At 33.7% G+C, this 15,070-nt stretch overlaps 1 protein-coding gene and 2 pseudogenes across 2 annotated transcripts; 2 read left to right on the top strand and 1 right to left on the bottom strand.

Moving 5' to 3' along the window:
• Positions 1-854: 854 nt before the first annotated feature.
• LOC136999899 (KAT8 regulatory NSL complex subunit 2-like) lies at positions 855-5,248 on the top strand (annotated as a pseudogene).
• Positions 5,249-5,587: 339 nt separating this feature from the next.
• On the bottom strand, positions 5,588-8,783 carry LOC136999887 (CCAAT/enhancer-binding protein zeta-like). Of its 2 annotated transcripts, none has more exons than XM_067354802.1 (5): positions 8,547-8,783; positions 8,121-8,361; positions 6,878-8,035; positions 6,164-6,806; positions 5,588-6,097 (listed from the first exon to the last, which is right to left on the bottom strand). In XM_067354802.1, exons 3-5 carry the CDS (start codon positions 7,985-7,987, stop codon positions 5,664-5,666), a joined length of 2,187 nt encoding a protein of 728 aa, XP_067210903.1. In that variant the 5' UTR covers positions 7,988-8,035; positions 8,121-8,361; positions 8,547-8,783; the 3' UTR covers positions 5,588-5,663. The 2 variants fall into 2 exon arrangements, with proteins under 2 accessions (XP_067210903.1, XP_067210907.1); XM_067354806.1 differs by having other exon boundaries at positions 8,121-8,334.
• A 1,778-nt stretch (positions 8,784-10,561) lies between these two features.
• LOC136999877 (KAT8 regulatory NSL complex subunit 2-like) lies at positions 10,562-14,954 on the top strand (annotated as a pseudogene).
• Positions 14,955-15,070: the final 116 nt, after the last annotated feature.

The raw sequence follows: 15,070 nt of genomic DNA, 5'->3' as shown, positions 1-15,070 counted from the left end.
TATGCTTATGCATTATGCTTTATGCAAAAGTCTGTGCTCCGGCCATAAGGCCGGCGTCACATAGAACCCGTAATCCGTAATCCGCACCGGAAGTCCGCAAAAGTTACTAGGAATTGCGTCCGTAACGTTACGTGTGTTTTTTCTCCTTGTGTCCCATGGAGCCGTAAATACACACGTAACGGTATTACTATTTTTTTTTAACAGATTATAATTGTTTATTTGTATTTTATTCATAAGAAAACTACAGAATATATTATAATTTTAACAAAAATTTTAATTAAATCGACAAATTTAGTTAAATAAATAAAATTAAAAAAAGCATTACTAGTAATAACTAGTAACTTTTAGTAACTTTTACGGAAATTTCATGGAATTACGGCTCCATGGGACACAAGGAGATAAAACACACGTAACGTTACGGACGCAATCCCTAGGGTGCGTTCCACTTAACGCCCGCAACGCTCCTAGGATCATTTTATCCTTGTTTTTCATCGAAAGTTAAACGAGGATAAAATGATTCTAGGAGCGTTGCGGGCGTTAAGTGGAACGCACCCCTAGTAACTTTTGCGGACTTTCGGTGCGGATTACGGATTACGGGTTCTATGTGACGCCGGCCTTAAGGCGGGAGCACAGACTTTTGCATAAAGCATAACGCATAAGCATAAGGAAATTGATTGGTCCATTTCCTTATGCATTTGCTTATGCTTATATATAGACCAATCAATTTCCTTATGCTTATGCGTTATGCTTTATGTAAAAGCTTGTGCTCTCGGCTTAAGGCCGGAGCACAGACTTTTACATAAAGCATAACGCATAAGCATAAGGAAATTGATTGGTCTATATATAAGCATAAGCAAATGCATAAGGAAATGGACCAATCAATTTCCTTATGCTTATGCGTTATGCTTTATGCAAAAGTCTGTGCTCCGGCCATTATAACTGAACTAGTGCAGCTAGTTCATATAGCAGGTATTCATTTATCTATGTAAAAAACCGATTTTATACAGAACAGCTGTATTGAACAAATTTGAGCGTACGAGGAAAACAATAAAACATTTTGTTAATTAGTATTACTTCTATATCGATTTAATTTATTATATATTGTTAAACATGAGCAATAAGCAGAAAGTCCTTATTTGTGGGGATGTGCAAGGACATTTCAAGACCTTATTTTCTAAAGTAGAGGTTATTAATAAGAAAAATGGTCCATTCGATTTCTTGCTATGCATTGGCAATTTCTTTGGTGCCGATAACTCTGAGTTGGAATCTTTTATTTAAAGTATTAAGCAATTTGTGTATAAATAAAATATGATATAAAATTTGAAGTTTGAGTTGAAATATTTAAATGTAAACTAAAAATCTTTAAATCTTATGTTTGTGTATTGACAAGTTGTACATTGACATGAAAAGTTGTTACTTTATGGCAACTTTGATGGAAACATTAACAAATTATTGTTTTTTCAGCGGAAGTTGATGCTTACAGAATAAATGCAAGTGGAAGTGACATCTTAGATTACGCCAGTTCGTCAGAGAGTGATGTCGAACCTACAGTCGTCAATGACACTCTAAGGGGAGTTTCTCTTGATGATAGCGACAATGAAAACGACTTACATAATTCACAAGAGGATCCTTTGAAGTAAGTAGATTTTGTAACTTTGTAAATGCAATAATTGTTGTAAAAGTTATACTATTATATTATATTAGAATATTGTGCTAGCATGCTTCAGCTTGTGCAATTTCTTGTTTTAAAGCCTTATCATTTATCATATGTATCTAACGTTAGAGCTTATTTATTAATTACACAAATCATAACATCACAAACCATAACATTATAATTATAAATTAACTTATGATTTTAAATTAAAAGAAGCTGTTAAGAAATATAATAAAGTTAACAATGTTAATAATTATTTCTTTTCATAAGCTTATGTGTTCAGAAATTGTGTATTGACTCTGTTTTTATAACATACATTTTGTATAGTAAGATATTTAGAATATTTTTTTTATTTTATTAACTTATATTGTCGTATTTCAGATTTTCATATATGTTTGTTGTTTTTTATCCATAATAAAAATTGGCATGTATTTGTCTTAACATCATTTTATTGTAGTTGCTTTGCGCAAGGATAAGATACTACTTACTCCTCGAATTATTAGTATCGATTTTTTAAGGCACGCCGGTATTTTTACGGCGGAAGAGGTAATCTATATCGCCAGGGAGAAACTGATTAGGCTTCAATCCCTTTACATCGATCAATTTAGGAGGCTCCAGTATGTGTTGAAGGAGAAAAGACGAAAATATCTACTTGCTTTGAAAAAGGAAAAGGAAACACTTTGTACGTACATTTTAAATAACATTAGAATTTTACATATTTTTTGATAAATAAATTACACGCAATATATAGGTAGCATACACGATCAAGCTAAGGAAACAGTGAAAGAGAAAAAGCTTTAAATCGTTATCACAGACGAAATGGTGCTGAAGCTATACTTTATAGGAAATCGTTAGAACGTCGTGCACAGGTAATATAGTTACAGATGTTGATTGTGATATTATCATTAGTATCCAAATAAAAAGAAAAAATTATATTTAGGCAACTGAACCCGCCCAGAAACCGCCGAACTTGTCGAAGTGCGTGTTTACCGAAGGTGGTGTGAAATGTGGCGAAAGGACTCTTCCATCGGCTAAGCATTGTCGTAAACATATTCTGAAGGTACATATACATATGCATATATTTAGATTACGTTCTAAAAGAAGCTATATAATTAATCAATGTACCGATTATACAGAACACGCATCAAGTTTTGTTCAAAGCATGCGGAGCGGTACGGGCAGATATCGAGTGCCATGAACCTGTACCTGTAATTTTCGACACTAACTGTGTATTTCATATGAACTTGCCGCCGTCGTGTAAACTAGAATCTATGAAGGTACGTTAATGTTTCTCTTGTAACGGAAATAAATTATTTTTGAATGCTTCTATGACTTTTGTACTCGTTTTTGTAGTTCGAGGAGGAGAAGCCCACGATAAAAGAAGTGTCGATGATTGATAATCAGATGGACATCGATGTGGTGGGCGAGTCACAAGAAATTGATCCCGACGATGATATGGCGGGATTGATGAGGGAAATGAACGACTCCGCTCATGCAAAACCTGCGTATGTGAATGAGAGCTTAAACAGCGAAATCAGCACAGACACGGCGTTCAGTTTGTCAGCGCAAATGAGTGATCGGGACGAATTCGTTACTGCATGACAAAATATTCTTCTGTGATCCCTAAAGTGGGAGAATATTATTGTTGTTATTGTAAAAAGTGTCGAGGATAAAAATGATGATCTATTCTCTGATATTTTCATCACGAAAATTTCCTCACACGCATCTCAAATTTAATTATATTTGTTTTCACTCTGTAACTATATATATATTCATTTAATACAATCGTTAATACATATTTGTATATATAAATTGGAAAATAGAACACATGTAAAAAATGATGGTTGAAAATTTTGTATAATTATTTTAGCATCAGTTTTGAAAGTCCTTGATATTAATTTAAATTATAGTTATATATTGTTATATATTGATAAACAAAATTAAGTTTCAAATTTATGGGAATAATCTATGCTTATTGTATTACTGAAATTTTTTAACTTTAATGCTCCTTTTGTGTGAGAATAATAAAGAATATATCTTAATAGAGTTTGATGTTGGGAAATAAAATAAACAACTTTTATATAATTTTATTATTTATTTAAATAAAAATTGCGCTCTATTTTCTATCGATGGATTCTTCTCCCAATCACTTTCACATAAGAATATACGTGTATAAAGATAAATGTTAACGAAATTATTTCAGCCTTTTTTGATCCAATAAAATACAACTTATCAATATTTCACTAGTGCACTTTGATCATTTTTCGAGACTGGCAATTTCAAAAAATCTTATTTTTATATTTTTTACGTTTTCCATATACAAAAAATATCATTGTTGATTATCTAATATTATTAATTGATACACAAACATATTATAAGTGATAAAAGGAACTTATATAGGTGGAGTTAAATACTCACTACTACTCATTATCTAATGAATTAATTTCGAAGTGAGAAGCTGAAGACAAAAAGTCCAAAGAGCAAACAGAATAAAACGAAGAAAGGAATAGACAATAATATATTTGTATGTGCAGCTGCAAGATTTGAGCGATATTGATGTTGAAGATCTTGATGATGAGGATCTGAGCGACATGGAATTTAATTCCGATGACGGAGGCTTAGATAAGATAATGAATTAATTTCGAATCTAAATGAGAAGCTGAAGACAAAAAGTCCGAAGAGCAAACAGAATAAAAAGAAGAAAGGAATAGACAATAATATATTTGTATGTGCAGAGAAATTCGCTGAAATGCTGGAGGAGCAAAGCAATACGAAGGGGAAACATGGTTATAGTAACACTTTCAGCAGCAGCGACGGTGTTAGTGCCAAGCAAATAGATTGGGAATCGAAACGGCATGAACGGTTGAGAGGATTGTTTGAGAGAAAGAAACGGAAACCTGGTCAATCGTCCAACAATAAGCGTGCTAAAAGATTCAAACGATAGATATATAATAAACATTTTATGGACATAACTTTACATCGGTTTACAATAAATCCTTAATAATTCTTTTTTATTCTAAGGCGATATTATGAACAATACGAAGTAATGTACAGAACATATATACTATTATTAATAGTATATATGTAAAAAAGAATTATTAAGGATTTATTGTAAACCGATGTAAAGTTATGTCCATAAAATGTTTATTATATATCTATCGTTTGAATCTTTTAGCACGCTTATTGTTGGACGATTGACCAGGTTTCCGTTTCTTTCTCTCAAACAATCCTCTCAACCGTTCATGCCGTTTCGATTCCCAATCTATTTGCTTGGCACTAACACCGTCGCTGCTGCTGAAAGTGTTACTATAACCATGTTTCCCCTTCGTATTGCTTTGCTCCTCCAGCATTTCAGCGAATTTCTCTGCACATACAAATATATTATTGTCTATTCCTTTCTTCTTTTTATTCTGTTTGCTCTTCGGACTTTTTGTCTTCAGCTTCTCATTTAGATTCGAAATTAATTCATTATCTTATCTAAGCCTCCGTCATCGGAATTAAATTCCATGTCGCTCAGATCCTCATCATCAAGATCTTCAACATCAATATCGCTCAAATCTTGCAGCTCGTCATCTTGCTGCAAGATTTTGACGACTTTGTTGCAAAAAATAATTTTTATGGTTCTAGGAATTATATACTTTAATAATTACATTTGTAACTTTCAGCAGCTAAAGTGGTTGATAAGAATAATGAAGATAACGATGATAAATTGGGAGATGAGGATATCCTGGATGAAAATGATGATGATGATGAGATGCTGCATCATCATTTTCATCCAGGATATCCTCATCTCCCAATTTATCATCGTTATCTTCATTATTCTTATCAACCACTTTAGCTGCTGAAAGTTACAAATGTAATTATTAAAGTATATAATTCCTAGAACCATAAAAATTATTTTTTGCAACAAAGCAATGAAGTTATCATATAGACTTGAACAGAAACAATCATTCCCCCTATAGATGAGTCAAAGCATATTTTATACAATTCTACATACAAGAATACAGATTTACCTTTTTTTCTTCCCAAGCGCGATATCTGTCGCAATGTCTAAATTGTCTAAATCGTTTAAATCGTCTAAATCGTAGTTGATGCCCACACGATCTAGCATATCGTTGAACTCTTCACTGTTAACGCTCTCCATGTCTTCATCATCGTCTTCTTTCTTGATGTCCTTAGTCTCGCTCTCTTTCTTCCAAAATTTATGAAGGAACAACTCGTCAACTGGTATTCGCTCCTCCCTTTCGTTGAGATACGCTGCGCTATCGACAGGAAGGGAGCGTACACCCTTGGGTGTATATCCGGCGCGTATTGCCAAGGGATCATTTTTCTTCTGCACCTTCATATCTTCTGACTTCTTCGAGTTCTTAAAGACGTACCGATTCAAAAATCGAATCAACGTTAGATCCTCCAACGGATCGCCCGTGTACTCAATCGGTTTACCTGTAAACAAAAATTAATAAGTATTGCCAAATAATATTGTGCTGCATATAAAAGTAAAACTTTTACCTTGAATTATCCGATTTGCGAATATAGCAACACTGGGATGGAAATGTCTGGACAATGCTGCGAGCTCGGTGTACAACCCTTTGGCTACTCCCGCGTAGAGTGGATTCCGACAAAAGGGATCATACAACTTCACATTTTGCTCCTCAACTTTTACGTCGGTCTCTTCCTTCACATCGGCTTGCGTTCCTGACGCGATGTCAACGCCAATTGTTACGTTCGATAACATAATGGTGTTTTTCGTCGCTTTATTCTTATTTTTCATTGTAGAAACATCTTCCGCATCTGACGAGCTTACTTCACAAATGTCGTTTTCAACTTTTCCTTCACAATCGATATTCTCGATTTTATTCACATCTTTCTGTGACTTGAGCAGGATGTGCCTCAAGTCTTTGCGTTCTTGAAGAATTTTAGAGACAACATAGAGCATAGCACATGTCATATTTGCAGGGAAGTACAGTGTGATTTGCAAGATTCTTTTAATAAATGCGTATAGACGTAATACGCTTTGATCTTTCCGAAGAACTCGATATACCAAGTTGAGAAACATTGCGCGTTTATTTGCTACTCCTATTTGTGGGTCGAGTAACTTTCTGTAAAAAGTTGAATAAAATCTGTTTGCTTGAGACTCGTCCTTGCCTGTAATCTAAATATACAAATGCCCGTTAATATAATGTAAAAATGCAGTAAATATAAACGCTATTCTACAATACTTACTTGGTGCAATAAGGTAAGTGCATTAAGAGAGACATTAAACGACCCAAAATGCACCACTTCGTAAACAGAATCAATGTGTTTGCTCAGCACCTTTGAATCTACCTTAGCGAAAGAATATGTTCTATTAACACCCGTTAGAATTGCTGCCATCATTTTGCTGTCAGGTTCTCCCTTTTTCAAACATGCTTTGAAAAACGCAAAGTACGCTTCTACCAATGTAACAGCTATTTCGTCGTCGTTTCTGTCCAGAAAAAATTGTGTCAACACACATATAGCATAATATTGAGCACGTTGAGACACGTTTTTTCTAAACAATAGTTTCTCAACTTCACGCAAAACTACAAGCTTCATATTTGGATGCTCTTGCAATAACTTGTTGATGCAAACTACAGCTTTAGATCCAATTCTGCTAGTAGGATCGCCGATTTTATTCACAATCAACTCCAGTAACTTATGTTCTTGTTCAGCATTGTTCATCAACAAATCTGTCATTACCAATATGGCTTTTTCACGATTTATGTCTACTCTATCAATAGCTACTGCGGACAGACTTAAAACAAAGCGTTTATACTGCTCACGCAGTTGATCTTCAAAGTACCAATGTGCCAGTAATCTATTTCTAGCAGCATTTGTTTTAACAATAGAATTTGATTCATTTCCTACTTCAAGCTTATCTAGATCCTGTTCTTCAAATTTTAACAACTTAAAAGTTGGATGCAACAGATCAGTTAGAAAGAGTTCCTTGAGAGACGTTATGACCAAACCACACTGACTGTGTTTGGCCCCTTTTACTTGATAGACTAGAAATATTAGACGACTAAAATTATATTTCGGATTATCTTGCACCAGCACTATGTTGGCTGCTATTCTATCCAAAAAAGTACCCTGCTGCAATGCTGTCTTTAACCATTTTGTCTCTGAGTCATGTGACTTAGATTGTTTCAACTGAAAACTGGCAGTCTCTGCATCCAGATATTTTTTTCCTTCGTCTTTTAGTTGTAACACACCAACTTCGGATAAAGAATGCTTGCAAGGTTCCTCTGTCTTCGAATATTCCTCGTACCATTTTTTCTCACCACTAGTGGTGGAATTATCATTGAATCTTTTCATTTCCTAATAATGTTTTTTTTTTAATCTCACAGTAAAGCATCTAATACACTAAAATAAAAACGACAATTATTAAAAATAGATGTTTATATTCGTGATAAAATATTTTTATATCACAACTTATAATGATACTAACCTATACTCAATATATTTTGCTTAAACGTATTATAAAATTTACATGTTCTGCATACGCACACAATCAATTTATGTACATATTTAAAAAATCTTAAATACTGAATTTTCAATTCAAGTTCTCCTGAACCTGAACACATGCTCTCAAAAGCAAGTACGTTTCAGCGCAAAATATCTTTTTCACCCCCGAAAGCAGTTGAAAGTTCTCCGACTAGTTCCTATCGACAGCGAACGGCACAAAACGGCTGAAATAAAATCCGTCTAATCTCTCCGAAAAATCTTATAACGGTTGGAGCACCGCGTACGTTAATTCAAAATGTTCGTTACAGTCTATAGCCAATCGGAGCACGTAGTTGTTCCAACTACGTGCTCCGATTGGCTATAGACTGTAATTATTATTGTAATTGAGAAATACGAATAAAGCACTTACTTAACAAGACGACTTCACCACTTAATCCGACGACTCTAACTCGACCGATCTCCATCCCGGTTCCGAACAAAGTGTCTCTTTAGTTTTGGCTCCGGATAATCTTGCAGATCCTGAAGATTCCGGAACGATCTCGAATCTTCGCTGGATCCGGTGACGCGCGCATAAACCGATTGTTGCCATTGAACTATATACCATACTGGAACCACAGATGTCTATACTAGTACTAGATCGCTAACCATTGAGTAATGGCCGGAGCACAGACTTTTGCATAAAGCATAACGCATAAGCATAAGGAAATTGATTGGTCCATTTCCTTATGCATTTGCTTATGCTTATATATAGACCAATCAATTTCCTTATGCTTATGCGTTATGCTTTATGTAAAAGCTTGTGCTCTCGGCTTAAGGGTGCCGTCACATACAGCCCGTAATCCGTAATCCGCACCGGAAGTCCGCAAAAGTTACTAGGTATTTTGTCCGTAACGTTACGTGTATTTTTATCTCCTTGTGTCCCATGGAGCCGTAAATACAAACGTAACGATAGCACTATTTTTTATTTAACAGATTATAATTGTTTATTTGTATTTTATTCATAAGAAAACTACAGAATATATTATGATTTTAACAAAAGTTTTAATTAAATCGTCAAATTTAGTTAAATAAATAAAATTAGAAAAAGCATTACTGGTAATAACTAGTAACTTGTAGTAACTTTTACGGAAATTTCATGGAATTACGGCTTCATGGGACACAAAGAGATAAAAACACACGTAACGTTACGGACGAAATACCTAGTAACTTTTGCGGACTTCCGGTGCGGATTATGGATTACGGGCTGTATGTGACGGCACCCTATTGGCCGGAGCACAGACTTTTGCATAAAGCATAACGCATAAGCATAAGGAAATTGATTGGTCCATTTCCTTATGCATTTGCTTATGCTTATATATAGACCAATCAATTTCCTTATGCTTATGCGTTATGCTTTATGTAAAAGTCTGTGCTCCGGCCTTATAGCCGAGAGCACAAGCTTTTACATAAAGCATAACGCATAAGCATAAGGAAATTGATTGGTCTATATATAAGCATAAGCATAAGGAAATTGATTGGTCTATATATAAGCATAAGCAAATGCATAAGGAAATGGACCAATCAATTTCCTTATGCTTATGCATTATGCTTTATGCAAAAGTCTGTGCTCCGGCCATAAGGCCGGCGTCACATAGAACCCGTAATCCGTAATCCGCACCGGAAGTCCGCAAAAGTTACTAGGAATTGCGTCCGTAACGTTACGTGTGTTTTTTCTCCTTGTGTCCCATGGAGCCGTAAATACACACGTAACGGTATTACTATTTTTTTTTTAACAGATTATAATTGTTTATTTGTATTTTATTCATAAGAAAACTACAGAATATATTATAATTTTAACAAAAATTTTAATTAAATCGACAAATTTAGTTAAATAAATAAAATTAAAAAAAGCATTACTAGTAATAACTAGTAACTTTTAGTAACTTTTACGGAAATTTCATGGAATTACGGCTCCATGGGACACAAGGAGATAAAACACACGTAACGTTACGGACGCAATCCCTAGGGTGCGTTCCACTTAACGCCCGCAACGCTCCTAGGATCATTTTATCCTTGTTTTTCATCGAAAGTTAAACGAGGATAAAATGATTCTAGGAGCGTTGCGGGCGTTAAGTGGAACGCACCCTAGTAACTTTTGCGGACTTTCGGTGCGGATTACGGATTACGGGTTCTATGTGACGCCGGCCTTAAGGCGGGAGCACAGACTTTTGCATAAAGCATAACGCATAAGCATAAGGAAATTGATTGGTCCATTTCCTTATGCATTTGCTTATGCTTATATATAGACCAATCAATTTCCTTATGCTTATGCGTTATGCTTTATGTAAAAGCTTGTGCTCTCGGCTTAAGGCCGGAGCACAGACTTTTACATAAAGCATAACGCATAAGCATAAGGAAATTGATTGGTCTATATATAAGCATAAGCAAATGCATAAGGAAATGGACCAATCAATTTCCTTATGCTTATGCGTTATGCTTTATGCAAAAGTCTGTGCTCCGGCCATTATAACTGAACTAGTGCAGCTAGTTCATATAGCAGGTATTCATTTATCTATGTAAAAAACCGATTTTATACAGAACAGCTGTATTGAACAAATTTGAGCGTACGAGGAAAACAATAAAACATTTTGTTAATTAGTATTACTTCTATATCGATTTAATTTATTATATATTGTTAAACATGAGCAATAAGCAGAAAGTCCTTATTTGTGGGGATGTGCAAGGACATTTCAAGACCTTATTTTCTAAAGTAGAGGTTATTAATAAGAAAAATGGTCCATTCGATTTCTTGCTATGCATTGGCAATTTCTTTGGTGCCGATAACTCTGAGTTGGAATCTTTTATTTAAAGTATTAAGCAATTTGTGTATAAATAAAATATGATATAAAATTTGAAGTTTGAGTTGAAATATTTAAATGTAAACTAAAAATCTTTAAATCTTATGTTTGTGTATTGACAAGTTGTACATTGACATGAAAAGTTGTTACTTTATGGCAACTTTGATGGAAACATTAACAAATTATTGTTTTTTCAGCGGAAGTTGATGCTTACAGAATAAATGCAAGTGGAAGTGACATCTTAGATTACGCCAGTTCGTCAGAGAGTGATGTCGAACCTACAGTCGTCAATGACACTCTAAGGGGAGTTTCTCTTGATGATAGCGACAATGAAAACGACTTACATAATTCACAAGAGGATCCTTTGAAGTAAGTAGATTTTGTAACTTTGTAAATGCAATAATTGTTGTAAAAGTTATACTATTATATTATATTAGAATATTGTGCTAGCATGCTTCAGCTTGTGCAATTTCTTGTTTTAAAGCCTTATCATTTATCATATGTATCTAACGTTAGAGCTTATTTATTAATTACACAAATCATAACATCACAAACCATAACATTATAATTATAAATTAACTTATGATTTTAAATTAAAAGAAGCTGTTAAGAAATATAATAAAGTTAACAATGTTAATAATTATTTCTTTTCATAAGCTTATGTGTTCAGAAATTGTGTATTGACTCTGTTTTTATAACATACATTTTGTATAGTAAGATATTTAGAATATTTTTTTATTTTATTAACTTATATTGTCGTATTTCAGATTTTCATATATGTTTGTTGTTTTTTATCCATAATAAAAATTGGCATGTATTTGTCTTAACATCATTTTATTGTAGTTGCTTTGCGCAAGGATAAGATACTACTTACTCCTCGAATTATTAGTATCGATTTTTTAAGGCACGCCGGTATTTTTACGGCGGAAGAGGTAATCTATATCGCCAGGGAGAAACTGATTAGGCTTCAATCCCTTTACATCGATCAATTTAGGAGGCTCCAGTATGTGTTGAAGGAGAAAAGACGAAAATATCTACTTGCTTTGAAAAAGGAAAAGGAAACACTTTGTACGTACATTTTAAATAACATTAGAATTTTACATATTTTTTGATAAATAAATTACACGCAATATATAGGTAGCATACACGATCAAGCTAAGGAAACAGTGAAAGAGAAAAAGCTTTAAATCGTTATCACAGACGAAATGGTGCTGAAGCTATACTTTATAGGAAATCGTTAGAACGTCGTGCACAGGTAATATAGTTACAGATGTTGATTGTGATATTATCATTAGTATCCAAATAAAAAGAAAAAATTATATTTAGGCAACTGAACCCGCCCAGAAACCGCCGAACTTGTCGAAGTGCGTGTTTACCGAAGGTGGTGTGAAATGTGGCGAAAGGACTCTTCCATCGGCTAAGCATTGTCGTAAACATATTCTGAAGGTACATATACATATGCATATATTTAGATTACGTTCTAAAAGAAGCTATATAATTAATCAATGTACCGATTATACAGAACACGCATCAAGTTTTGTTCAAAGCATGCGGAGCGGTACGGGCAGATATCGAGTGCCATGAACCTGTACCTGTAATTTTCGACACTAACTGTGTATTTCATATGAACTTGCCGCCGTCGTGTAAACTAGAATCTATGAAGGTACGTTAATGTTTCTCTTGTAACGGAAATAAATTATTTTTGAATGCTTCTATGACTTTTGTACTCGTTTTTGTAGTTCGAGGAGGAGAAGCCCACGATAAAAGAAGTGTCGATGATTGATAATCAGATGGACATCGATGTGGTGGGCGAGTCACAAGAAATTGATCCCGACGATGATATGGCGGGATTGATGAGGGAAATGAACGACTCCGCTCATGCAAAACCTGCGTATGTGAATGAGAGCTTAAACAGCGAAATCAGCACAGACACGGCGTTCAGTTTGTCAGCGCAAATGAGTGATCGGGACGAATTCGTTACTGCATGACAAAATATTCTTCTGTGATCCCTAAAGTGGGAGAATATTATTGTTGTTATTGTAAAAAGTGTCGAGGATAAAAATGATGATCTATTCTCTGATATTTTCATCACGAAAATTTCCTCACACGCATCTCAAATTTAATTATATTTGTTTTCACTCTGTAACTATATATATATTCATTTAATACAATCGTTAATACATATTTGTATATATAAATTGGAAAATAGAACACATGTAAAAAATGATGGTTGAAAATTTTGTATAATTATTTTAGCATCAGTTTTGAAAGTCCTTGATATTAATTTAAATTATAGTTATATATTGTTATATATTGATAAACAAAATTAAGTTTCAAATTTATGGGAATAATCTATGCTTATTGTATTACTGAAATTTTTTAACTTTAATGCTCCTTTTGTGTGAGAATAATAAAGAATATATCTTAATAGAGTTTGATGTTGGGAAATAAAATAAACAACTTTTATATAATTTTATTATTTATTTAAATAAAAATTGCGCTCTATTTTCTATCGATGGATTCTTCTCCCAATCACTTTCACATAAGAATATACGTGTATAAAGATAAATGTTAACGAAATTATTTCAGCCTTTTTTGATCCAATAAAATACAACTTATCAATATTTCACTAGTGCACTTTGATCATTTTTCGAGACTGGCAATTTCAAAAAATCTTATTTTTATATTTTTTACGTTTTCCATATACAAAAAATATCATTGTTGATTATCTAATATTATTAATTGATACACAAACATATTATAAGTGATAAAAGGAACTTATATAGGTGGAGTTAAATACTCACTACTACTCATTATCTAATGAATTAATTTCGAAGTGAGAAGCTGAAGACAAAAAGTCCAAAGAGCAAACAGAATAAAACGAAGAAAGGAATAGACAATAATATATTTGTATGTGCAGCTGCAAGATTTGAGCGATATTGATGTTGAAGATCTTGATGATGAGGATCTGAGCGACATGGAATTTAATTCCGATGACGGAGGCTTAGATAAGATAATGAATTAATTTCGAATCTAAATGAGAAGCTGAAGACAAAAAGTCCGAAGAGCAAACAGAATAAAAAGAAGAAAGGAATAGACAATAATATATTTGTATGTGCAGAGAAATTCGCTGAAATGCTGGAGGAGCAAAGCAATACGAAGGGGAAACATGGTTATAGTAACACTTTCAGCAGCAGCGACGGTGTTAGTGCCAAGCAAATAGATTGGGAATCGAAACGGCATGAACGGTTGAGAGGATTGTTTGAGAGAAAGAAACGGAAACCTGGTCAATCGTCCAACAATAAGCGTGCTAAAAGATTCAAACGATAGATATATAATAAACATTTTATGGACATAACTTTACATCGGTTTACAATAAATCCTTAATAATTCTTTTTTATTCTAAGGCGATATTATGAACAATACGAAGTAATGTACAGAACATATATACTATTATTAATAGTATATATGTAAAAAAGAATTATTAAGGATTTATTGTAAACCGATGTAAAGTTATGTCCATAAAATGTTTATTATATATCTATCGTTTGAATCTTTTAGCACGCTTATTGTTGGACGATTGACCAGGTTTCCGTTTCTTTCTCTCAAACAATCCTCTCAACCGTTCATGCCGTTTCGATTCCCAATCTATTTGCTTGGCACTAACACCGTCGCTGCTGCTGAAAGTGTTACTATAACCATGTTTCCCCTTCGTATTGCTTTGCTCCTCCAGCATTTCAGCGAATTTCTCTGCACATACAAATATATTATTGTCTATTCCTTTCTTCTTTTTATTCTGTTTGCTCTTCGGACTTTTTGTCTTCAGCTTCTCATTTAGATTCGAAATTAATTCATTATCTTATCTAAGCCTCCGTCATCGGAATTAAATTCCATGTCGCTCAGATCCTCATCATCAAGATCTTCAACATCAATATCGCTCAAATCTTGCAGCTCGTCATCTTGCTGCAAGATTTTGACGACTTTGTTGCAAAAAATAATTTTTATGGTTCTAGGAATTATATACTTTAATAATTACATTTGTAACTTTCAGCAGCTAAAGTGGTTGATAAGAATAATGAAGATAACGATGATAAAT

This window comes from Linepithema humile, chromosome 1 (genome assembly GCF_040581485.1).
Source record: "Linepithema humile isolate Giens D197 chromosome 1, Lhum_UNIL_v1.0, whole genome shotgun sequence".
Lineage (NCBI taxonomy): Eukaryota > Metazoa > Arthropoda > Insecta > Hymenoptera > Formicidae > Linepithema > Linepithema humile.
This window is presented reverse-complemented; position numbering and strand designations above follow the sequence as displayed.

Bases quoted from the DNA above. Each gene is read 5' to 3' on its own strand.
- LOC136999887 (XM_067354802.1), bottom strand. From the start codon at position 7,987: ATGAAAAGATTCAATGATAATTCCACCACTAGTGGTGAGAAAAAATGG. The intron at 6,807-6,877 runs GTAAGTATTGTA...TTGTATATTTAG, and splicing joins CACTTACCTTATTGCACCAA to ATTACAGGCAAGGACGAGTC. The intron at 6,098-6,163 runs GTAAAAGTTTTA...TTTTGTTTACAG, and splicing joins CGCAAATCGGATAATTCAAG to GTAAACCGATTGAGTACACG.